The following is a 26,343-nucleotide window of genomic DNA, read 5'->3' on the forward strand; positions in this document are numbered from 1 at the left end:
GTATCTGTTAAAGGTATTGTTTTGGGTTTTTGGTAAAAATCAAATACATGTATAAAAAAAATTTCAAAAAAATTAAAAAAAATAAAAAACAAAATTGAATCAAAAAAATGTAAATAATATGCATGCATGTGATATTCTCTTTGCAGATACTGCATGGAATACACCTTTGTGTGTAATTTATACAACTTCAAAATTTACAACAATTGTTAGCTGGCTCTTTGAAATTTTAACTAAGTACATGCATATGTACATGGACGCATTTAGGGTTTATATTTTTTTTGATACATAATTTTAATACTTATGTTGTTTGTTGTAAAAAAGTGTAAGCAAATACATGTCGTTTATTATTTCTTTATTTATACATAAGGTTCGAATTTATGTGTACCAATTAATATATTTTTTTGATGATGATTTAGCAAAAAAATAAAAAATCACACCAATTTAATAATGATAAATAATTAAGAATTGTTGGAAAATTATTCTTCATCCATACCATAAAAATATTGTTGCAACTCTAAAATTGCATTTTCGGCTTTTTTCCTTCTTTCTGAATCATTATTACATTTTTGATTTTCAATTTTAACTAACTTAATTTTTTCTACAATCTTATTAAAATTTTCCATAAATTTATCATCTTTTTTGTTATCTGTATCGTTATTATTTTTTTTTTCAGATTCATCACTTTTTTTTTGATTCTCTTTTTTCTCCAATTTTTGTTTGGTCTTCTTTGGGTCTTCTAATATGTCTGATTTTGGGGGGGGTGATAAAACATCTTTATTTTCGCCATCTTTTTTTGTGTTGTTTTCCATTTTTGCATCTTTTGGAATAATTATATTTTCTTTTTTTAATTTCAATCCTTTCCACATATGGCAATGCAAAGCTTCAATCAATCTTTCATCATCATCACAAAACTCATCAAAATTTGTATTTTTTTTTTGAGTTTGATTCATAATTTTGTTATTTTCGTTAAGGTTTGTTTTATCAGTATGGTTAGACTCATATTCTATATACAAACATTCGATAAAATATTCTGTACAAAATTTAAGTATTTCTTTTTCTTTTTTTTGTAATAATAATGGAAAGATGGCAATTTTAACTCCTATATCTTTATATAAATTCGAAAAATCAAAATCATCATTTTTTATCATTTTATCATTTTTTGCTTCAAAATTTATAAACGGGTTATTATTTATTAACTGTTTAGTATCTTCGTTAAATTCGTTAAATAAAAAAATAATACTTTCACAATTTAAGTTTAAATTTGTGTATTTATTAGTATCACTTAAAAGGTTATTGGAAATTATTTCATCTTTTTTTGTGTCACCATGTTGTTTTTCATTTTCTATGGTATATGGAATACATGATAGTATGATTATTTGTGCTTGATAATATTTATTAACAATTTGTATTTTGGCTTCTTTTTTAAAAATAAAATCTTTTAAATTATCATCTGTCTCTTTATTTTCACATAATACTTTGTGCCATTTTTCATCAGTATAATGATCTATAACTTCAAATTTTGTTAATAAATATTTTATGAAAATTTCAGCTTTGTCTTTATCATATGATAGTATTACTATATTTGGAAAATTTTCCATTTTTACTTTTCTCTTACTTAAAAAGTGCTTATATTTTACAGTCTATATATAGAGAGAAATATCATAATTATTATTGTATTAGCAAATTTAATTAAAATGAGGTGGCTTACTTTATTTTTCTTGATACTTCATTTGGTAGCGGTAATAACATATTTATATAAAGGCTATGAAAAAAAATATATAAATAATATATTTTATTTAGGCCTTTTAAATAATTGTAAAAAATAATAAGAAAATACTATGCATAATATTTGTATCTAATGAATAGTATATCCATTTTTATTTTTAAATTAGAAAAATGTTTTTTTCTTTTTCATTTTTTTTATAATTTCCATATCTTAAAAAATTATTTTTCATACATACGGTGTTGAAACTTGGTCGTTATTTTTTTTAATTATTTTTGTATTGCCATTTTTTCCCTTAATATTATACACAATAATTTTTCTACGTTAAAACAATATGACATGAAAAAAAATTAAAAGCTATGTTAATTTTAATATCTCTTAAAAATAGCTAGCTTTGTTCTTCCCTCACATTTATTAGTATCATTTTTAGAAAAAAAAATTCCATATTTATATAGTATGTATAGAAAATTGGGTGGCATTTAACAAAGCAGTGTAATGATCATTTTATTACACTCTCAAAGTTTAATATGCATTTGTTAGGGAAGAGAAAAATATTGTCATACATAAAATGTATGTATGATATGAATCTTGGTTGTCTCTTTAAGATTCATTAATACTTTTACACTTAATGAGAATACATCAAATAAAAGATTTTCATAAAAAAGTTTTTAAAAGTTAAATTAAAAATGGTATATGTATAAAAAATATATGCATCTATATGTGTGCAATATAACACATAATGAATTATAAATTCCATAAAATGTTTTTGTAGAGTTGAACCCTCAAATTGTGCATATGCCCCTTATGTAGCATAGGGGAAAAATACTTTAAAAAAAAAATCACATTTTCTGAAGAATTAAATAGCCTCTCTCTTATCACACTATTCATTTTAGTAGTAAGGAAAGAGACTAAGATGTTTTAGAAAAAATTAATACTGATGGTTAGGTAAATCGGCCAAGGGGTAATAGGTATGCATTTCATTATCTGCCTATGATTGTTTAGAAATATGATGCTTATAAGTTCGTTTCAGTATTTGTATTGAGCATCCTTCAAATTAATCAGTTCATAAGGATATGAATTCGTAAGTTCATCATTTTTTGACGAGTTGGACAACATCTTCATCGTTAAGTTCGTGATCCTTTCCTACTTTTTGTGGATTATGTTTAACTGATTTTCCCCATACTAAAGCATATTTAAATTGATTGAGTAAAGATCGATGTATTTTTTTACAAAAATTTTCAACTTTTGATTTATCTTTTTTTAAAATAACAGGGGAATCATAATCTGGTATATGACCTTTAGGTTTAGTATATATACGTACTAGGTCGAGATAATTCCATATTTCTTCTAATAAACCATCAAGATTCCATTCTAAATGTGCTGATATTGGAATATTATGAGGTAGCTTTGTAATTAGATTTAATTCTTCCATAGTTATTTGATCTACTTTATTTAATACATATATACATGGTACATATAATCTGTTTCCTTCAATAACATCTATAATATCATCAACAGTTGCTTCACATCTTATTGATATATTTGCATTCATAATTCTATATTCATGACAAATTGATTTAATTATATCTTCATCTAAATTAATTAATGGTACTGTATGAGTAATATTTATACCACCTTTATCTTTTTTTTGAAAAATAATATTTGGTGGTTTTTTATTTAATCTGATTCCAAAACCTTCTAATTCTTTTTCTATAATTTTTTTAAAGGATAATGGTTTTAATGCATCTAAGACTATTAAAATCAATGAACAGCTTTTTGCTACTGCTATAACTTGTTTACCTCTACCCTTACCATCTTTAGCTCCTTCAATAATACCTGGTAGATCTAGCAATTGCATCTTTGCTCCTTTATATTTAAATATACCTGGGACACATGTTAATGTTGTAAATTCGTATGAAGCAACTTCAGAAAATGTTCCCGTTAATTTATTTAATAGTGTTGATTTACCAACTGATGGAAACCCAACAAGTCCTATTCTTGCATCTCCTGTTTTTGAAACGTCAAACCCTTCTCCTTCTCCACCCCCTTTTGCGCCTCCTTCAATTAATTGAGCCTTTAATTTTGATAGTTTTGCTTTTAGTAAACCCAAGTGAAAATTTGTAGCTTTATTTTTTTGGGTCTTGGCCATTTCGGCCTCAATATCAGCAATCTTTTGTAGGATCGACATTGTGCCTAAAATATAAATTATGATAAATAGCTATACACGATTATATGCGTACTTTTCACCGGTCTGATCACTGCTTTATTCTTTTTTTTAAAACAAGAAGAAACAAATTATATATAATATGTCTAGCCTTTTAAAGGTTATAAATGATAAATAGGAAAAAATTGCATCAGAGCATAATACTTATATATTTCTTTTCATTATTCCACATCTAGTGTCTTTACTACAGCTATTCAATGTGACTACAATTTCAATATATGCTTTTTGATTAGCGAGTAATATAACTTTATTTGATTATTATTTTTTTAATTTTTTTTGGCAACCCTTTTCCCTTTGGCTCTACCAAATCATGGCATAATAAAATGGTTCGCTTTATATTTGCTTACTCCTTCCCTATTTAAAGTTTGTTAAAAATATCTGAATATACATCTATATATTTTGTATGGTAAATAATCAAATGTTTATATGTGCATAGAAAAGCTATGTTGTTATAGGGATTCATAAAATTATTTAAAAAATAAATATAATATAAAAAATAAATGAAAAAAATCGAATTATTTTACGCCTTTATGGGCTAATTGTTATATGTAAACAAATATAGCTGGAAAAAAAAATATATATAATTAATTAAAAAAAAGGATTTTTAATTTTATTATATATTATTTTATGTTTTTCTTTAATTATTTAAAGAGTTCAAAAAACATAAATTTGTAAAATATGGAAAAATTTTAAAACCGTTATACATATTTTTTTCTCTTTGTCAGTGGACTCCTAAATATTATATATTATAAATATGTTATTATTTTGCTTCCCCGAATTTGCCCATAGTAATATATATTATTATGCATATATAGGTAAAGATATTATATATTTTTTTATTATGAAAAGGTGTATGTATTATGATTATTTGTAAATTATAGAATCAACTTATTACTTAAACTATATGTATTATTTTATTTCTTTTTATATTTTTTTAAATTTGTTTTCCCTTAGTCTCAAACTATATCAAATTATTAAAGAACATCACAACATGCCATTTTGCACAATACATCGACCCCCAAATTTTTATAAATTAACTATATACACAATTTTTTTTGAAAAAAAAAAATAAATTTTCATATTATTAAAGAATAAAGTAACAAAAGATTTCAATTAAAATTTGTTATGTTCTTATATATAATTATTCTTGCGTATAAGTGTATACCTTTGTAAGTCATGCATGCAAAAATGTCGTAGACTTAGGGAGAAATACTAACCATAAATAGTGTGAGAAAATATAAATACCTATTTACTTATAAATATATAGTTTTTTTATTATCCTGCATTATGTATGTATACAACTTTTTGCATACTACAAGAGCTTAGACAATTCATATGTGAGAAAACCTTATGGCGATTAAATTAGAGACATATACATAGTTACATACCGTATGATAGCATATTTTATTTGAAAACGATTCATTAAGATTATATAAAAACCCAATTTTTGACGTGAAATAATATTATTTTTAAAAGTGTAAGAGAAAAAAAATGGAAACTGGAGAAGATATGGAACTTTTAAAAAATAATATGTCAATTTTTGAAATGGCTAGCGAAAAAGATTTAAAAGTTAATATAATAAATCATGATAAAAATAGTGTGGAATATTATACAAATAAATTAAAAAATAGTACGATACAAAATGTGAAATATTTTGATATAGATATAACTAATGATGTTAAAGAAATCAATGATCCATTCTCTGTTCCTATACAATTAAATGATGAAACAGAAGATGATTATCTTCAATACAAAGTAAATAAAATATTATCTCCAACCTCTGACTATTATTATGCTAAAAAAATATTATCTCAAGATATGAACATAACAATTAATACCGATGATGCAAATACGGATGCCAATTGAATTTACATTTGCTTATCTTTCTAAAAAGAAACAAATCAATTCCAACTTTTCAAAGAACTCATATGTATGCACATTTGGGGTCATGCTTATGTATTTGTCACAATTGGCTAGTTCTTCAAAACTATCTAACCACACATTTTATTAATATACACATAACACCTTTTACATTTTTACATTGAAACAGCTAAATTTTTAATACTACCACCAATTTAGTATGCCGCCTGAATATACATATTCATACACATGTGTGTTGTAAAAAGGGAGCACAATATACAATGATTAATGTAAGAAGAAATGATTGTTTTATTTTTTTTTAAATGAAAATTTGAATAATACATTTTTAAGTTCTACAAATTTTATCATAAGTCCTGTTGAAAAATGCTTACTTTTTAAGCCACAACCGTGGAGAGTATTTTTCTGTTTTTTTTTTATTGATATTGTTAATATTTTTTATTATATAATTATTTATTTTTAATTATTCTTGTAAATATGTATATTCATATACTTGTTTCTATATTTTATAAATAAATAGTTATCATGAAAAAGAAAGGAATATATATGGATAATGCATATATATTTTTTATACAAACCCTTGTTTTTTTTTATATTTTTTTTTGTATTTTATCAATTATATAATTTTTTTATAAAATAAGAACATATTAAATATATATTCAACATTTGCAAACAAGTTAAAATGAAATTTTTAAAGCCCGATTTTTTAAGCATATTATAATATGTGTATACAATAATAAGTTTCTTAATTTTTTTAGTTTTCTTTATATATTAATAAAAAAAAAAGGAAATGAAATAAATTATAATGCATCAAAAAGAATGAAAAAAATCTTCCCAAAAAATAAAATTTAGTTGACTAGTAATAATGTGTATATTTATTTTAAATAAATCCGTATTTTATTAATTTCTTCAGAATTTTAAAATCATTCCTTTAGCATACATTTTGATTAGTTTGAAAAATTTTAGTAAAATATATACTTTATAAATATGCAAAATAAATATATATATTATAATTTATGTATAAATATTATTTATAATAATCAAAATTGTGGGAGGGAGGTTAAACATATTCTTTAATTGCTGTGTGTACATATATGTACATATGCTTATATAAAAATTACAATTTAATAAGAAACCTATTATTATTATTACATATATTGGAGAATATAAAAATAATAACTCTTAATGCCTTAGCATATAATTGATTACCACCGTTCGATTAGTTTCCTATGCCTGATATATAAGGGGGCAGTACCAACAAGATATTAAAATAAAGGAAAAACAGAATTGAAAATATTAATGATAAATAATAGCTATATAAGATATTTTTCTTTTTACAAAAAATATATAATTAGGAAGTAATTAAAAATGCATAATTTTTTGAAGAATGAAAAATACAGAAAGGGTAGATAAAAATTTAGGGAATAATAACATCAACTCATCAAATAATAATGAAAATGAAAAAAAAAAAAAAAAAAATAATATATTTTTTAGACAAGTAAACTATATAACTAGTTTCACATTATGTAGGTTTATATATATTATATATATATTCTTATATTTCGCTAATTATTCAGCATGTTTCAAGCTTTCAAAAGAACATAATAAATTTAATTACAACAATTTTTTGTATTATGATAACCGATTAAATGATAATTACAATGGTAGAAAAAACGCATTAAATTATAAAAGCAAACCTTATAATTTTAAAAAGGATGCACACATAAACAATAAGAAGTTTAAATTAAAAAGTGAAAAGGTTGATAAAATAATAGAAAGTTTAAAAGAATTAACTTTATTAGAAGCTAGTGAACTTGTAAAAAAAATCGAAGTAACTTTTTCTGTAGACTTAAAACAAAATGTTGGAGATAACAGAGATGGTCAAGGAAATAAACAAAACGAATCTGATAAAGACGCCAATGCAGAAAATGAAGAAGAGGATGAAAATAAAGTATATGATTTAATTTTAGAAAATGTTGAACCAAATAAAAAAATTCCAATAATTAAAATAATTAAAGAAATCAAAAAAGAATTAAACTTAAAGCAAGCAAAAGATTTAGTTGATAATTTACCACACACACTTTTTGAAAAAATCAATAAAGAAACAGCAGAAAGTTGGAAAAAAAAATTGACTGAAGCTGGAGGTATCGTTAAATTGAAATGATACCATTAATAATTATGTAACATTTTCGATACAGGCTTAGTATAAATTACTATAGTTTATATCTATATTGTTTTCAGTCTATGCTATTCTTTTTTTTTTTGGTCTTATTATTATTTATAAAATAATATTTCTATTTAATTTTTTTTCGAGTAAAATACAAAATACTTTTAATTTGTACACAGGCATTTGTTTTAAAAATATATTTTTATTTTAAAATGATGTATGATATTTGTTTTTTCATTTTACACCCCTTAAAAAATTCTTAAATATGTAACACGTTTTTATGTCTACATATGTATATTATATATATGATTTTTTTTTTACAAACTTATTAACATTATTTTAACCCAAAAAATATTATATACTTTTTTTATTAATTTAAAAAAGCAGTAGATTTTCCCTTATGCTTAGCATATTCTTTTATTTTAATATAACTTTTTAAAGGGGTGAGATTTTTGTTTAGCTCATTAAAAGAAGGGATACAAATATAAGTTAATATGATAAAATAAAAATATTTAATAAGGATAATGAATTTAAGTTATTTAAAATGACGAAAATACAAAAATATAAAATTTATTAAAAAACACAAAACATAAATTATAGTTTATATGCTTATTAAAAAGCATGCCGGTAAAAAATTTACAAAAAGGGCATATTAATAGATTGGAAAATTATTAAAAGTGTATATATACATAATATTGCACACACATATGATAATTAATTGTGAGTATAATAAAATAAAATTAACTCATAAATAAATTTGAATAATATATGTATATTCTCTAATACACATAATATTATTTTTTTGTAAAAATTGGACATAAAAAATAATATACTTATCTGTTTAGTTTTATTTAATGTAAATTTTATTCTTTAGCACATACTATTATTTCTATTTTGGTCATGTTAATTTAGTTGAGGTACATTAGCTGCTTGTTGGGCTTGGAAAAATTGAGCTTGCATTTCAAATAGTTGGCATTCTTTTTCATACTGAAAAGCAATTGGTGTAATTAAAACAACAACTGAAACTCCTGCTACCCAAACAACCCACGATGTTGTTTTCAATCCTGTTTTCACAAAATTTTGAATTCGTTGTGTTGCAACTCTTAACTTATTTTTAAGTCTAAATCCACCACCTTTTTTAAAATTAAATGTTGGTTTTCCTGATAAAGCCAAACTTGATCCTTCATCACTAGTTAACATTCTAGATATTACTGCTCCCATTTTGAAAAATAAAACATACAAGTACAAGTTATAAGAATCTCTTATAGGTATGTGCTGTAGATACGTGTAATGGTATTCGATACGATTTGGCCGATTTTTATACATACATTGATATTTTATATGATAAATTATTTATTATAAGGGGATGCAAATAGGTATACATTAAGGATGTAAATTAGCTTGCATGTATATGCCAACTAATATTTTGGCAAATACTACTTTAATTTAATAATAATTTTGTAAAAAAATACATAAATGTATTCACCGCGCGATATGGAAATATTTTATTGCCTGTATAGGATATCTTTTATAAATAAATATAACAAAGCATCGTATTACAAAATTGTTTCCAGACGATATATGTAACTTAAAAAATATTGATATTTAATGGGACAACTATATCTGTAAGTATATATATATAAGAGGGAAAAATATTATGAAGCAGTCTTATAAAAATTCCTCGAGCCGAAAGTTCTGAAAATAGCTTTGAATTTATATGAGTATAATTCCCTCGAAATATATAAATAATAATGCATAATATTATAAATATTTTTAAAATGATCTACTACATTATACAACAATTACCACAATAAAACTTATAGTTCCCTATATAAATTCGTAAAAAATATAGATATATATTTTATAATAATTTAAAAGAAAGTAAAAAATTATATAAAATGAATTATTTTTTATTTTTTTGTTTTATTTTTATTTTTTTTCGTTAGTTTCCTTTTTAAATATATTTTTGCTCCTTAATCGTATATGCATTATATTATATACGTGGTAATATTAATTTTTTTTTATCGTATAAATTGATAATAATAAAGTACAAAAAAATGCAGCAAAATTGGATAAAATTAACAAATCATAAAAAAAAGTAAAATGTTACGATATTCATATTTTTTATTTTATGAAAATTTAATTTCAAATATATGTGAAAAAACGCAAATAAAATATTTTCGTTTTTTTACCTTTCTAATATTAAAATTTTTTCAATTTTTTTATTCCCACCTTTGTTCTGAAAAAATAAAGACAATGACACAAAAATAGCAAGTAACTTTATCATCACTGATATGTATACCTTTTTTTAAATGGCGTAATATAATGTTTAAAAGAATTATATAATATTTTAGAGGGTTAACATATATATATATATTGAAAGGCGAAAGAAATGTTTCAACAGTAGTATATTTATATTTCATTCCTTCATATGCATATTACTAAAATTTATTCACTGTTAAGTGATAGCATTCAATAAAATTATTAAAAATAGTTTTTTTTTAAGTTGCACATGATGATTTATGGTAAAAATTGGACAACTTTTTTTTAGCATTTTTTTATGTTGCTCATATTTTGAATTAAAAACATGAAAAAAATAATAAAGCATACAAACTCATTTAATATATATGTACATTGGTGTGTGAATATACACAAAAAATTATGGGAATAAATTAATTTAGTTTGTTTTTCACATATATTAACCTTTTCTATATTCCACAACAAAAAAAACAGACAAATAAGGATATAGAAAGTAAGAAATAATAATAATGAAATACAAAATATATAAAAAACAACGAATTCTATTTATAATATTCAACAATGTACATTATTCCAACAAATAAGGTAAATAGTTTTATTTTTAATTTGTAAAAATATTATGACTTGTTCATAATTATTAGTGTATTTGGATATTTTCGTTAATAATTTTAAAGGCATCAATTTTGGTGAAATTATGAACTGAAATTAAATGAGTTAAATATAAATTTCTGTACATATTTTTTTTACAAATTATACAAGAAATTGATTTGGATCCACAATATTTTTCATGTTCTGAATTTTTTATATATTTTAAAAAATAAGTAAAATTATTATGTAACAAGTTTACATAGTAATTAATTGATTTTGTTTCAAAATTTGGATTAATATGTCCACTATTATTTGGACAAATACTGTTAATTTGTTTATTATCCAGCTGACCAAAAAAGTTAGCAATAATAAAATCTTCATCATAAATATTTGTAGTGTGTGCAGTAAATATATTGCAAAATGGACAAAAAATTATTTTTTTTGGACAAAATAATTTTTGGTGATAAATAAATTGTTTTCTATAAAAAGATTTTTCACATAAGCATTTTATTTTTACATGCCATATGAGATTATGTTTATTTTTATCATTTATATCCATTCCTTCATTACATAAATCACAATGTATATGATTTATAAGTTCATTTTTTTTAAATGATTGTTTACAAATATTACATATAGAGAAATTTTTTATACAATGTATTTTATGCATATTTATATTATATTCAAGAATATCTTTAAGACAGTTATCACATTTTATATAATTTTGGTTATGTATCATACTGTTAACACTTTTTTTTATGTCTATATCTTTGGTAGAGCTTAATGCATTTTCTATTATATTAGTCGATAAGTTATATTCCACTGGCCTGTTACCATTTGATGATATGCCAAGAAATATTATATGCGGAAAAAATTGATCATATACGTATTCCAAAATTTCGGAATAATCTTGAGAAAAATTTTGAGTAAAATTATTCGCATCATAATTATCACAGCATAAGAGATTATTGTTGTCATTAGCAGAAGTAGTAGTGGTTGATTGGGTAGTTTCGTTTTTTCCTTCGGTTTGAAAATAAATAAAATGATACTTTAAACATTTTTGAATAATCTCTTTGTCTATCTTAATCTGATCAGAACAATCATCAAAATGTAAATGGTGTACTGTTTCAGACACATCATCATAAGGTGGAAAAGAAATAAAAATATTAAATTTATTGATATCTTCCGATTTTAAAGATATATTTATAGAAATGTTACCTTTTTTTAATAATTCTAATATGTTGTAATTAATTATAAATTTGTATTTTTTAAATTCTCTATTAATAGTGTTACTAATATTTACTTGAGTGTTATTTATTATTTCATATGGATTATTATTATTACCAGCTTTAATATCATTTGAAAAAAAATTAATTTGATTTCCATTAATATTTGTTCGTTCACATATATCAACAGTTATATCTGTATTTATTAAAGATACTGCATTATCTGGTTCTAATTCACTAATATAAAATTTTAAATTATTAATATGTACATAGTCACCTAAAGTTAGTGTACTATAATTTAAACTTAATTGATTTTCTAATAAATTTTTCATAAATTTTATATCATTTATATTTTCATTTAATGATTCAAATTTTATAAAATCACATTTTGATAAATTTGCATAAGTTACTAAAATACGTATTACTCCATTTTTTTCAAATATTCCTAAATTCTCTTTTATGTTTTCTGAAACTTCAATTATCCCTTCACTTGAACTAAACTCTAAAACACATGCATGAGTCATATAATTATTTTGGACATTTTTTAAACTGAATGTATAAGGGAAACTTACTTCATTACTATATGTCCCTTTTTCAAGAGTTTTCAATATAGAGACAGGCTATAAATTTACAAAAAAGGAAAGGGGTATAGACATGTATGAAGTGTGCATATTTTAATATAGCAATGGAAATAGAATGAAACATCTCTATTGCCTTATCACGGTTATTCCCATGTATAGCAGTACACATAGGAATTAAAAAGATATATTCAATCTACTTGTACGTTTAAGCGTGAATTTAATTGCTTTAAATTTTGAGCTAATTAAATGACTGATTAAACGTGATTAAATTTCAAAAAAAAGAAAACATAATTAAATTTGCATTAATTTTTGTTAGAAGAAAATGATAAATAAAAATCAGTTTCCTATAACAGTTATCAATGGAAATAAAAGTATGTTCCTTTTTGTGAATTTAAAATAGTACACCTTTTTTTATGAGCATTGGTTTTAGCTTTTAATGTTGGATTGTACAAAAAAAGCGAAATAAATAAATGCTCGTTAAATGTGTATAAAGTAAAACGATATGCATATGTGTAAATATTTTTCTTAATATTTAATTTAAAATTTTATAAAACTTACCAATATAATTTTGTCTGAATGATCATTTAATTTTCCTGAACTTTTTCTTAGGCACAATGTTAAAAATTTTTGACAAATTTTATTATTCGAGTTATGAATATATTCTAATTCTAAATCTTCCTTTAACTTGTTTAAGATCGATTGTTTTTTGTTCTGACTTCTCTCTGTTGTTTTATTGACATTCTTTATTATATTATGTTTATTAAATAAACGATTCGAGTTGAATTTATTTAAAGCCCGTGCGAAATCATCATCCATTATATTTAAAAGTATATAAACATAAATATGTACAATTATCCATATTTTTAAAAATCAAATAAGGGGAATATTCACGCCCCTCTAAAAAAATTGAAATTATAGCTATCTATGCAGTACGAATATGATATTTTTTGGAAAATTGTAACTTTTTATACTCGTTGGTAATGTTTTTTTTTTCCAACTATAGGATTAATTAAAAGTAGATTAAACTATTTGAAGGTCGTTTTATATGTTTGATTAAATACACTGAAAATTTATAACAAAAGTATATATTTTTTAAAATTTTATCATTTATTTATATATGGAAAAAAATCGGGAGAATTTTCATATTAAAATGTACCATCGCACTTATTGGGGTAACAATAAAAATGTTTAACCATTGCATTAAAATTATTTTACCATTGTAATTTTCTTTTTTTTAATTTTTTTTACAATTATATTTTATTTTAATATTAATAAAAACCTGTGAATATTTTTTACTTTTTTGTGACATTTTTTAATGCTTAATATTTTTATAGAAACGTCTTTTTATTTTATATATTTTTATTTTTTTTAATTGTCTCGCCAGGAAAATTTATATAATTATATTTTTTTTTTTTTATAAAAACAGGAAATTTTATTAAACATAATTTATTCCATAATTTCATGTTTTATTATTCGATTTTTCTTCATTTTAAATCAAATTTGTATATATTTTTAAAACGTAATAAATTGCAAATCAACATTTTTTTACGTCCATTTAAAATATAAGTTCGTTTAACATATTCTACACCGTTTTTTCCCCTTAATATGTTTAAATAAAAAAATACACACTACATTGGGATGTGAATGTTGTAAAAAATCACGAGCAAAATCACGAGCAAAATCACGAGAAAAATCGTGTGCGTGATTAATGGCATTACATTGTTACCCTTATTTTTAACAACCAATCATTTATTATTTTCATTTCTCAAAGTGTAAAAAAGATTGGGAACTTTTATAAAAAGCTTAAGCTGTCCTTTTTGTGCATTTTGGAAAATGCCAAATGATATATGCATATATACACCTATTTAATAAAACATTGGACATGTATAAAATATAAAATAAAAAAATTATAATTGATATATAGCTAATTGTATGTATTATTTCAACATACAACTATCTATGTTCATGCCACTACCCTTTCTCTTTCATTTTTCATCATTCTTTAAAAAGAGTGGCTATTTAAAATTTTGGAAATAATAAGGGGGTACATTAAAAACATTCCTTTAAAGGCATCAGCCCCCAACATGGAATATGTCGAAAATGGAAAACCATTTCTTATGATTATCATCACTATGTATTATGTCACTATGTATTATGTCACTATGTATTATGTCACTATGTATTAATGCCTTTTTTGGCGTTGTAGACCATATGCATGCCTACTTAAGTAGAGAAATGGACGTACCACTGAATTGTGGGGGTAGTACAACTATGCAAGAAAATTCGAAATATGCATATATAACTATATTGTTGTTTCGTTAATATTCAAGTTTATAGTAAATTATTTCTGATATTTTCGGTTCGATCTTGTCATAAAATTTGGTATAATCATATGAATTAAAAGAATATTTACATATTTTTTTGAAATAATTTATATAAAATTAAAAATAAATTTTACTGTTTAAATTTTCAACTATTTTTTTCGCTCTATAAATACGTGCATGAACATTTTTGAAAATATAGTTGCTTTAAACAAATCCAATTTAAATTATTAATAAGTGAAAAAAAAATTTGTATATATTTAATTATTATGCCTTTACAATAGTATACATTTCAGAATTGAAAAAATTATTTTTTTTTTGTTTTAAAAAGGATACATTGGTTTTTCCTCTGACTTTTTGCGGATATTATTTATGCGCAGCGTCATCTATAACATCTTTCAATTTGGTCATATAACGTATAAAAGTTATTATTATTTTGTACGTTTTATGCATTTTTCATAATTTTATTTGGCAAATTTTTGGCAATTTTTTGGCATACCTTCCCCTCAATGGTTTCAACCAAATTTCATACTCACAAGTGATGTAAGACGAAAGAAAAGTTTATATATATTTATGGATAAAGGGGATGTAAATATATTTGGAAATATTATAATATATTGAATAATAAATTAATAAATCTGAAAAGGTATGGTAACAAAAAGAGAAGATGAACTTGTACTGCCCCCCAATGAAGGAGGCAATATTAATACTTATTCAATTCAGAAAAAAACGAAAATAAATCTTACGATAATATATGGGTCTGAAGGTATTACTAGCTATAAAGCAGCAAAAGAATTTTTAAATGAATTAATATATTTTTTTAATAATATATTAAACCATTTTAATACTATAAGTACAATAACTAAAGGGGATAACAAAAATAATACAATTTTTGAAGGATCTATAAGTAATGAAATAAATAATATCGAAGATTATATGTTGGAATATTTTCGATCTAAATTATTGAAGACAAACAAAAAAAATAAAGACGGAAAATTTGTAAAAAAATGTAAAAATGAAAAAACAAATAATGAATCATCAAAATGTGATAATGAAGTAAAAGATATTTTTGACAATTTAAAAAAATATGAAAAAAATATGATTAAATGTGGTAATACACATTTTAATAATTATTTAAATTGTTCTATAGAAAATAATATTAGCGAAATTCATTTTGACTTTGTTAATGGTAACGAATTTGATAGTTATACCTTTTTTGAAAACAGTGAAAATAATGATTTAAATATTTTATTTATGTTTATTAGTACATATAATTTTGGAGCATTCCCAACAAATTGTTATAAATTAGAAGATATTTTAACTGATTTAGTTAACGATTTTCGAGTTGAAAAAAATTATTTAAAAAATATTTTTTATAGTTGTGTTGGGTTTGGTAATAAAGAATATGGAAGTAAATATTTTTGTACCCCCATCAAAAAATGTGATAAGTTTCTATCATCATTAGGGGCAAATAAATTAGAAAAAACATTAACATTATGTTCAACTATGGATAATGACGAAGAATTTATACATTGGAAATCTAGCTTGTTAAAAAAAATATGTCTATCTCTTTTTCTATACAATTTTAATTACACCAAATTTAGTAATAACTTTTTTCACTACGCAAATAGAAAAAACTATAATACTCTAAAATATTATTGCACATATTTTTGCAAAAAAAGCGAGTCCATTAATGATGAAGAAAAACAAGCAAGCAAATCAGTAGAGAATAATAATATTCATAAATGTGATTGCATAAGGAATGGTGTGTCTTCAGAGCATTTGGATGCCGCAAAAGAGTCAGGTGATAATCATAACAAATTAACTAACAAAATCAATGGTCATATTTCATTTTCTACTTCCAAAATGGATGCAAACACCACTGAGAAATGTGGATGCACTTCCAGCAATTGCTTGAATGGAAATGATAAATATATTAACGAAAAGGAAGTTATAAATAATAATTTTGAAACATCCATAGTAAACGGATGCTGCAAGAATGAGTATGAACAAGATGGCGAATTAATTAATAGCGATTTTAGTAATGAATCTATGAACGAAAATAATGATGAAATAAATTGTAACAGTTCAGAAGATTTAGAAGATTTATTATCAAACAAAATAAAAGATATGCTAACAGATAATCAAAGAACAAAATTAACAAAAGAAGGATATAAAATAATTGGGTCACATAGTGCAGTAAAATTGTGTCGATGGACAAAAGCACAAATAAGAGGTCGAGGAGGGTGCTATAAACATACATTTTATGGAATAAATTCTTATCAATGTATGGAAGCTACTCCTAGTTTGGCTTGTGCAAATAAATGTGTTTTTTGTTGGAGACATCATAAAAATCCAGTTGGTACAAAATGGCGATGGAATAAAGATGAAGCAGATTTTATAGTTGATGAAGCTGTTAAAAAACATAAAAATATGATAAAAGAATTAAAAGGGGTTCATAATATAATCAATGAAAGATTTGAAAATGCTAAGAATATTAGACATTGTGCATTATCACTTGTAGGGGAACCTATTATGTATCCAGATATTAATAAATTAATCGATGAATTACATAAAAAAAATATTTCGACATTTTTAGTAACAAATGCACAATTTCCAAATGAATTAAAAAAATTAAAAAAAGTTACACAACTTTATATTTCTATTGATGCACCAAATAAAGAAGCTTTAAAAAATATAGATAGACCATTATTTAAAGATTATTGGGATAGATATCTTAAATGTATTAAAATTTTAAAAGAAAGAAAAGAAAGAACTGTATTTCGATTTACATTAGTAAAAGAATATAATATGATGTCTGATGAAATATCAAGTTATGCTAAATTAATTGAATATGGATATCCCGATTTTATTGAAATAAAAGCTGTTACATATTGTGGTTCATCGGAAGGATATCAACTAACTATGAAAAATATACCATGGCACGAAGAAGTTTATCAATTTGCATTTCATTTAGTAAATTCGAAACGTTCTATTTCTGATATATACGAAATTTCATGTGAACATAAACATTCATGTAGTATTTTAATAGCTAAAAAAGTTTTCAAAATTAATAATAAATGGCATACATGGATAAATTACGAAAAGTTTCAATCACTTGTTAAACAAAATGTAAATTTTTCTGCTATAGATTATTGTGCGGAAACACCAGAATGGGCTGTAGTTGGAGCACCAGAATGTGGATTTAATCCAAGCGACCAAAGAGTATATACAAAAGGGAAAAACAAAAATAAAAACAATATTAATACTATGGAAGTTAAAACATAAAAATTTATTTAGCTAGCTAAATTTAGCTATTTTTTTTTTCAAAAATAATTATTTCCGTTTCCCTTTACACAATAAAAATTATAATTTACCGCATTAAAACCAGTATTTCATTATGCATATAAATTAAATAAAATTCTGGTTAAAATTTGAGGATATAATAAATGGTGTGTATGTATATGTCTTTGTTAAAAGTGTGTACAATGAAGACTGATAAATATTAATAAAATATTAAAATTTATTACATATATTTGTGTCATCACATTTAGCTAGCTCTAAGTGTGTTGTGTGTGTATCAATATGTTGTTTCGTTACATTTTTTAAATTATTAAATCTATAAAATAATGTAACTTAACAATGTTGTCACGATTCCACATTTATTGATATTGCTAAAATTATTTGTATTTCTTTTTTTTTTTTTTTGGTTTATATAAAAAATTGTTTTTTTCCTTGCTGTTCATAATTATTAATGAAAACACAACTAGCTAAATGCTAATAAAATTTGAAAAAAAAAACAATAAAATAACATAAAAATGTCAAAAAAGTAGTAAATCATACTATTTTTACTATCATAACCTTTTTTATATTAAAACCGGTATTTCATTATATACCAAAACTCATGATTAATATAAATTTCGAGGAGTTGTTAATTTGACCAAGTTGTTTTGTTTAATAAAATAATATTTAAAAAAATTAATATTGATTTGTGTTTAATTTTTAAATATTACGATTTTAACCTTATTATTTGAATATATACAATTGGGTACGTATAAATATAAAATCTCTAAATGAGAATGTGGAATGTCATTTTAATTTTTGTAAATTTTATACAACATTTTCATCATAAATATTATGCAATATGATCACTACAAACATGTGTATATATTATTGTATGATATACAGTTTTTTATAAAGCATTGTAATTATTTTAAGATAGTTATTTAACTATGAAAAGGGATTGAAATAGAATAAAAAAAGAAAAGATATCATAACAACAATAAAAGGGGAAGACCTATTTTCCTATAAGTATAAGATATTTCTTACAATAATTTTACTGCAACATATTCTATATTATTATATTGTTTCATTTGTGATACTTCGCTTTAGGAATAAAACAACAAATAAAAGGTTTAAAGTATATATAATAATAAAGTAAAATTTATGCCTTAAGCTAGTAATAATAGGGCTTATAAATAGGTGTATATAAAACTATAGTTTTTTACTTATTTATAATAGTATTAATAAGGGGATAATGACTTTACATTTTTTAACTTGTTTATTTTTATATAGAGATAATAATAAATATAAAATAACAATAAATATAGAAAAATATGCATACACTTTTATTAATTACATTTTACAAGAGAAAAATATTTTTTCATTTTTAATTTTATAAATTATAAATACTAATTGGATAAGCATATATTAATACTAGCAATTTTTTATTTCCATTTTATTTTCATAATTCCTAGAGAAAATATGTTATAAGGGTATACTAGAGAGAGTAAATTGGATTAGGGGGACAAGAAAACAAATAAAAGTACATAAAAAAATACAAGCATATAAAAGCTATAATATTATGTATGATTAATGTAAAATGCTTTAATATGAATATAATAAAAAGCGTAATTGCGAATCGTTATTTTATAATAACAAGCATGCTAAAAAAATATATAATTGGATAATTTTACATAATTTGTATTTTATTTTTGTGTTTGTTCCATGCATATATATTTTTTTATTTGCGTTAATTTCTATATGCTTAATAATATATGCAATTTAAATTGTATTTAAATATATTTCCTGTATGTATCTCTCAATACTACATATTAAAGGTAAAAACAATTTTGTTTAAATGCGAAATGGGAATATAAAATTTATAATGTTACTATACCCCTTTGTGTAGTTGCGGAAACAAAATATATATTGAAATTAAAAAAAAAAAATTATAACGTTTTTTTTTTCGAAGTTTACTAGGTGCTTCGACAAAAAAAAGCTGAAAAAATTGCCTTTGGGAAAATTTGTCTGTATGAATATAAATATATTTTTCTATGTGGCAAATATAATCAATATGATAAGTGTATTAAATTTTAAGAAATAAAATTACCGCGAAACAAATTTAAAAACGGGATATAGCATAATATTATAAGAAAAATAATACATAAAATATTTATTTATTATATACATACAAAAAATACATGGACAATAAAGAAAATAAGAAAATTAATAAAAAAAAATATAATTGTTAAAACTATAAATATTTTATACATATATATAAAGTTAAACATGTTTCACTTTTCTATTTTATTTCAATTTATATTATTATACATATATTAAATACATATTAATTTTTTTTTATAAAAACAATTTTCATCATTATTATATATAATATTTTATCTCTATAAATTTTATTTCATTGTGTCCTTAGATTATTATATTTACATATAATAGTTACAAAAATTCCATAGAATATTTAAAAAAAAAAACAAGAAAGAAAGAAAACGAAAGCTTAAAACTTGATTTTCCAACACTCTTTTTTTATGTTATACTCATGTTATAGTTTATCATTATTTTTGTTTCCTACATTTAAATTATATTATTATAGTTTCATATGCATTACTTCCCCTGTTTTTTTTTGATTTATTATTATTTTACTTGCCTATACAAATTCACATTTTAATTTATAACAATTTTTACATAATATATATATTGTTTTAAATATCGCGAAAGGCTTAACCATATTTTACATACGACTGTCACTATTATTAAATAGCTTGTTATATATACATAATTGCGAATAGCATATGCATATTTACACGCTAATATATTATATATACATGAATAAATAATACGAAGTCAAACCCCCATATATAATGCATGCATTTAATAACTACGACAGTATTCATATGTATAGCATTCCAGTGCTATATTTATAATGTAAAATTACAGTAGCATGCTCTACACGCATTTAAATATATATCAATACAACATATCATTTTTTAATACACTATTATTTATATTTGGTATAATGAATTTTATGCTATAGTATAGTATTAAAAACCCTTAAAAAAAAAGTGGTATATCTAAATTAAAATTTTTTTATGTTTTGACATGTATACACATATGTAAATAAAAAAAAAAATATAATTTACATATGTAAAATGTATACCCCCCCACACACTTTAGAGAACACCCTTATTCAGTATTCTCTACTAATATTAAAAATTCATAATTTTTTTATATTTTAATTTTTCATATATTCTTTAAGTATATATATATAAATTTTTTTTTTATCAGAACAATACATATAACGCTCTTGAATTTTATTATTATATTTTTTTTTTTTATAAATAATACATTTTTAAATATGGTAGAACACTATATGTATATACACATATATATATGCTATATTTATATCTATATATAACAGTTTATTGTTTATAATTTTACAACATTATTGTCCTAAGTAATATATCGACAGTTTAGTGTAATATATATTGTTTTATTTATAGACGCCTTTTTATAGTTTTTTTTTCTTTTAGTATTATTTCGTGTTCTTTTGCATATTATAATTATATATTTTTTTTATTTTTGATCATTATTTGGATTATATCTGCTAACATTCTTGATAAATAGTAAATAAATAAATTATATATTTTTTCATATTATATATATACCTTCGTTTTTTTTTTTTTTTTTTTAAAAGTTGTCTTTTTTGTTTTATTAATATATAATATCTTTAAATAAAATTGATAAAATTTTATTTTTATGTGTTTATAGTTTTCTTTTTTATTTTAAAAACACCATTTGTGTAAAAAAAATAATATATTTTAACTTATATATATTATATATATAAGTTTAGTATCTGAATTTAGTTTAATGCTTATTTAGGCTTAAGTACATATATTATAATTTATTTTTATTTTATTATATATTTTTTTTTTTTCTCTCTTTTCCTGTTCTTGTTTATCTTGTTCTTGTGCTTTTTTCACATATATTTTTTTTTTATATGCTTTTATTTATTTTTTAATGTAATAAATAAATATATAATATTGCAAAGTTTTAATGATTAGTAAGCATTAGTCCAATAATCATTTCGTTTTTAAGTTGAGCTTATTCTTTAGCAAGTAGTGTAGTAGTGCTTATTATTTTAAAAGTTGATGCATACACATACATATAAGGCTAAATATTTCCAACTTACATATAAAAAAAAAATTCAAAAAATTATTTTTATAAAATATTTTATTCATTATTATTATACACATATGTGTATGTAATATGTATATGAATATACGTATGCATAATTTATCTTTTATTTTTTCATATTATTTTATATATTTTTTTTACGTTTTTATTGTAAAGATATAAATAAATTACAATATACTAAATCGTTTCTTTTTTTTTTTATCGTAAACAGTTTTATCATTGTATTTATTTTTCATGCCCTTATTTTTGTTACTTTGCTATTTACCATTGTTCATATTTTTTCTGGTTACTTTGAATTTTAATATGAATCAACAATTGTTGAAACGCTAGAAAGAATTAAATACGATATTTTTCTAATTAAAATCTTAATGTATGTACATAAGTGAAAATACATGCATACATATTTATGAATATATATATATACATAAGCTTATACATGTAAATACGAATTTATACGAAATACATTTTTATTTAGAGTGCATTGGTGAGAGTATATACATGCATGCATCTATTTGTTATATATATCCTATTTATTGCTTTTAAAATTTTATATGCAAAATAAGATATATATATATATTTATATTTATTTATTTTAAGCAAGCTCTAAAGAAATTATTTGGTTATGTTTTATATTTATAAATACTTTTATGGGCAACAAATAGAACCATATAAAAGATACATACATTTTATGTCTACTGATAAGAGCAATTGTGGTGAGAGTATTTATAAGTGTGTTATTTTGCTCTCCTATGTAATTATATATATGCTTACATAAGTACGTACGATCATTGAGAGATATACATATACTAAAACGATTATATATATACCAATTTTCAAAGCAATTTATATCTAATTCAAAACGAGTATAAACAAAAAAGAAAAAAAACATATAACTTATTTTTACAAAAAAAAAAAAAACAATAACACCAGGTGCCTATACATTGATAGGTAATATATAAAACTACTTATTCAAAATTTATGTAGAAAAAATGATGACCAAAAACGTGAATAATCAATCACCATTAGTTGTGACTCAAATACCACGAAAAAAACAATTTTATAAAACTAAAATGTGCCCATGGTTTTTTTCTGGGAGATGTGATAGAGGTATAGATTGTTTGTTTGCACATTCACAAGAAGAATTAAATCCAATTCCTGATTTATCATTTACTAGCTTATGCCCATTAGCAAAAAAATCAGGATTATGTAAAAATGAAAAATGTAGTTATGCACATTCAGTATGTGAATTAAGACCTACAGGAGATTTATATAAAACTGCACCATGTACTAAATTTTTAAGAGGGAAATGCAATGCTGAATCTCATTGTCGACATGCTCATTATATTGAAGAATTAAGACCATTACCTGGAAATATATCCCCATCACAAAATGCAATAAATTTGATGTTAGCTGCACCTTTAACAGCTTCTATGCAAAAAATAAGCAAACCTAAAAATAATTTTTTTATGGATGAGAATAGAGGAAATTTAAATAATAATGGTGTTGGCAAAAAAAATGAAAAAGATTTAAAAAATTCGACTTCAATATCATGTAATAATTATTCATTACAAAATAGTTTAAATAATACTAGATTTGGAAAAAAATATATGAAAAATGCAAGTGTTGATAATAGTATTTTATTAGGAACTAGTAATATGGACTTAAACCCAAGCAATAGTAACAATAGCATACATAGCCATGTTACTTCAAATATGAATAATAATAATGAGCTAGCTATTCATAACAATATTAATGAAAATATTCTTAACAATATAATGAATACTACTAATAATAATGGAAATAATAATATGAACAAGCCATATAGAAAAAGTTCCTCTTACTCAAGTAAATTATATGCTCTCTTAAAAGGTAAAGATAATAAAGATGGAAACAATATGAATAACTTAAAATTTAAATCCTTTTTAATGAATAACCATGATATGAATAATACCAACAATGCCAATGCTAGTAATAGTAGTGCAGGCATATTAAGCAACTTTAATATTCGAAAAATCCATAGTGCAGGAAATAAAAGTAGTGACAATACTAATGGAGGATATAAATCTATAAATGAAATGATGAATCAAGATATGAATATGAACTGTTCGATAAATAGTAACAATAGAGGAGGACCAGGAGCATTGGTTAAAAAGGGAACAAGCATGACAAATAATAATACTATGGTAAAAACAGGAAATGGAAATATGGGAGGATCAAATATGAGTATTGGAATGAACACAAAAATGAATTCAAATGTAAGTATGGCTAGTGGACATAGTAATATAACTAACCAACATTATGGAATTAATAGAGGACAAAAAAATGATGGGCTACATTATTCTTCATTCTCAACTAAAGAACCTTCATCACCTATGAGAATCCCAAGTAATTCATCTAAAGAATATGCTGAAGGTAATGAAACTAATTTAGTAGACACAATTGAGCATATGGAAATAACAGCACAAGATAGCGTATTAAAAGTTATTGAAGATGATAATGAAAAATTTAATACTAGTGATATCAAAAAGTTTTTTAAATTATTACAAATGACAAATGCTAATAATTATAATGATGAAAATTTTTTATATAATGATGCAGATATGAATCAAGGTGTTAATAATAACATGTATGAGCAATATAAATCTCCATCTATACCAGCAAATATTATGAAACAACAAATGAACCCAGATTTATCACGCACACCTGAGCAATATTCCCAAAATAATAATGTAAATAATAACAATGCAAATAATAATAATAATAAATATGACATAAATGATAATATTAAAAACATTTATAAAATAAATAACAATAATTTGGCTAGCTGCTCCAATTTCTGGAATTTCCCCGAAGATGAATTTCCAGCACCAGCTTCAAAAATTGCACAAGATGTAGAGATATTTGATTATTGAAAAGTTAACAAATAAAATCGAATACCCAATTTGCGCAATGCGTAAGTATACAATATTTGCTATTTATTTAAATCCAAAATTTTCGTATTTGTAAAGTTCAAGTAATGCCTAAACATACATAACCACAACATATGATGATAAAAAAAATAATTTAGTGGTATGTAAAATGAAAGAGTATGGCACACATTATGCATAGTAACCATAACTATCATTATAATGAAGTCTCCAAAAAATATTTTATTTTTATGTATTAGAAATAGCCGCATGCTTTATGTATATGAATGTACTTTTGTGCGTGTTTTTTTTTTTTTTTTTTTTTTTTTTTTGATCAGATTTTAATCTTTTGGAATTATTCAAATCCCAATTTGAATATGTATAATATATATATTATATAATTTTTTATTTTAAATGTGTCAATTCATTATGCAAAAATTTATATTATTTTATGCGTTCCTCGAATCTATTATATGCCTATGCATTGTAGATTTGTATACATATATATCTATATATATAACGCACGCTTTATTTACATGCTGTGTATGTGGCGCATATTATATATGCCGAACATACATATTACATATGTATATTATATATATGTGCATATTTTAATTTCTTTTATTATGTATCCTCATTTCATTACGCAGTTAATTAAATGTTATGAATATATATAATACCCTCCTATAAATGTAAAGTGTATTTTTTTTTATATATCGTCCCTTATTTGTCAAGTTTTCTGAGTAATGTTTTATTTCATTTTTAAATATTCATTTTTGTTTTAAAATCAATGTATTATTTCATATCTTGTTTTATTAATATTACATATATGTTATGCTATAAGCAATTTATTTTATATGAGATGGTTCGAAACTCAAAAAACAATTAACACATTCATGTTATGTTGTGTATATTAAATAAATATATATAATCTTAAATATTAGGAAATAATATTCCGTCTTTCGAAAATACAATGCCA

At 22.6% G+C, this 26,343-nt stretch overlaps 8 protein-coding genes across 8 annotated transcripts; 4 read left to right on the top strand and 4 right to left on the bottom strand.

Annotated features, from left to right (window-relative positions):
* Positions 1–476: 476 nt before the first annotated feature.
* Positions 477–1,598, bottom strand: PCHAS_1239500 (conserved Plasmodium protein, unknown function; the record flags this gene model as incomplete). The annotated part of the gene is made up of 1 exon (XM_016799004.1): positions 477–1,598. One exon carries the CDS (start codon positions 1,596–1,598, stop codon positions 477–479), a length of 1,122 nt encoding a protein of 373 aa, XP_016654355.1.
* Positions 1,599–2,813: 1,215 nt separating this feature from the next.
* PCHAS_1239600 (ribosome-interacting GTPase 1, putative) lies at positions 2,814–3,911 on the bottom strand (the record flags this gene model as incomplete). Its single annotated transcript, XM_734602.2, has 1 exon — positions 2,814–3,911. One exon carries the CDS (start codon positions 3,909–3,911, stop codon positions 2,814–2,816), a length of 1,098 nt encoding a protein of 365 aa, XP_739695.2.
* A 1,527-nt stretch (positions 3,912–5,438) lies between these two features.
* On the top strand, positions 5,439–5,813 carry PCHAS_1239700 (conserved Plasmodium protein, unknown function; the record flags this gene model as incomplete). The annotated part of the gene is made up of 1 exon (XM_016799005.1): positions 5,439–5,813. The coding sequence occupies one exon, from the start codon at positions 5,439–5,441 to the stop codon at positions 5,811–5,813; it is 375 nt and encodes a 124-aa protein (XP_016654356.1).
* Positions 5,814–7,212: 1,399 nt separating this feature from the next.
* On the top strand, positions 7,213–7,989 carry PCHAS_1239800 (50S ribosomal protein L12, apicoplast, putative; the record flags this gene model as incomplete). The annotated part of the gene is made up of 1 exon (XM_737064.2): positions 7,213–7,989. The coding sequence occupies one exon, from the start codon at positions 7,213–7,215 to the stop codon at positions 7,987–7,989; it is 777 nt and encodes a 258-aa protein (XP_742157.2).
* A 906-nt stretch (positions 7,990–8,895) lies between these two features.
* Positions 8,896–9,318, bottom strand: PCHAS_1239900 (mitochondrial import receptor subunit TOM22, putative; the record flags this gene model as incomplete). Its single annotated transcript, XM_737065.2, has 1 exon — positions 8,896–9,318. The coding sequence occupies one exon, from the start codon at positions 9,316–9,318 to the stop codon at positions 8,896–8,898; it is 423 nt and encodes a 140-aa protein (XP_742158.2).
* Positions 9,319–10,888: 1,570 nt separating this feature from the next.
* On the bottom strand, positions 10,889–13,462 carry PCHAS_1240000 (ubiquitin fusion degradation protein 1, putative; the record flags this gene model as incomplete). Its single annotated transcript, XM_734478.2, has 2 exons — positions 10,889–12,685; positions 13,205–13,462. The coding sequence occupies 2 exons, from the start codon at positions 13,460–13,462 to the stop codon at positions 10,889–10,891; spliced, it is 2,055 nt and encodes a 684-aa protein (XP_739571.2).
* Positions 13,463–15,615: 2,153 nt separating this feature from the next.
* Positions 15,616–18,255, top strand: PCHAS_1240100 (S-adenosyl-L-methionine-dependent tRNA 4-demethylwyosine synthase, putative; the record flags this gene model as incomplete). Its single annotated transcript, XM_016799006.1, has 1 exon — positions 15,616–18,255. One exon carries the CDS (start codon positions 15,616–15,618, stop codon positions 18,253–18,255), a length of 2,640 nt encoding a protein of 879 aa, XP_016654357.1.
* A 5,192-nt stretch (positions 18,256–23,447) lies between these two features.
* PCHAS_1240200 (zinc finger protein, putative) lies at positions 23,448–25,370 on the top strand (the record flags this gene model as incomplete). Its single annotated transcript, XM_016799007.1, has 1 exon — positions 23,448–25,370. One exon carries the CDS (start codon positions 23,448–23,450, stop codon positions 25,368–25,370), a length of 1,923 nt encoding a protein of 640 aa, XP_016654358.1.
* Positions 25,371–26,343: the final 973 nt, after the last annotated feature.

The sequence above is a fragment of the Plasmodium chabaudi genome (genome assembly GCF_900002335.3).
Source record: "Plasmodium chabaudi chabaudi strain AS genome assembly, chromosome: 12".
Classification (NCBI taxonomy): domain Eukaryota; phylum Apicomplexa; class Aconoidasida; order Haemosporida; family Plasmodiidae; genus Plasmodium; species Plasmodium chabaudi.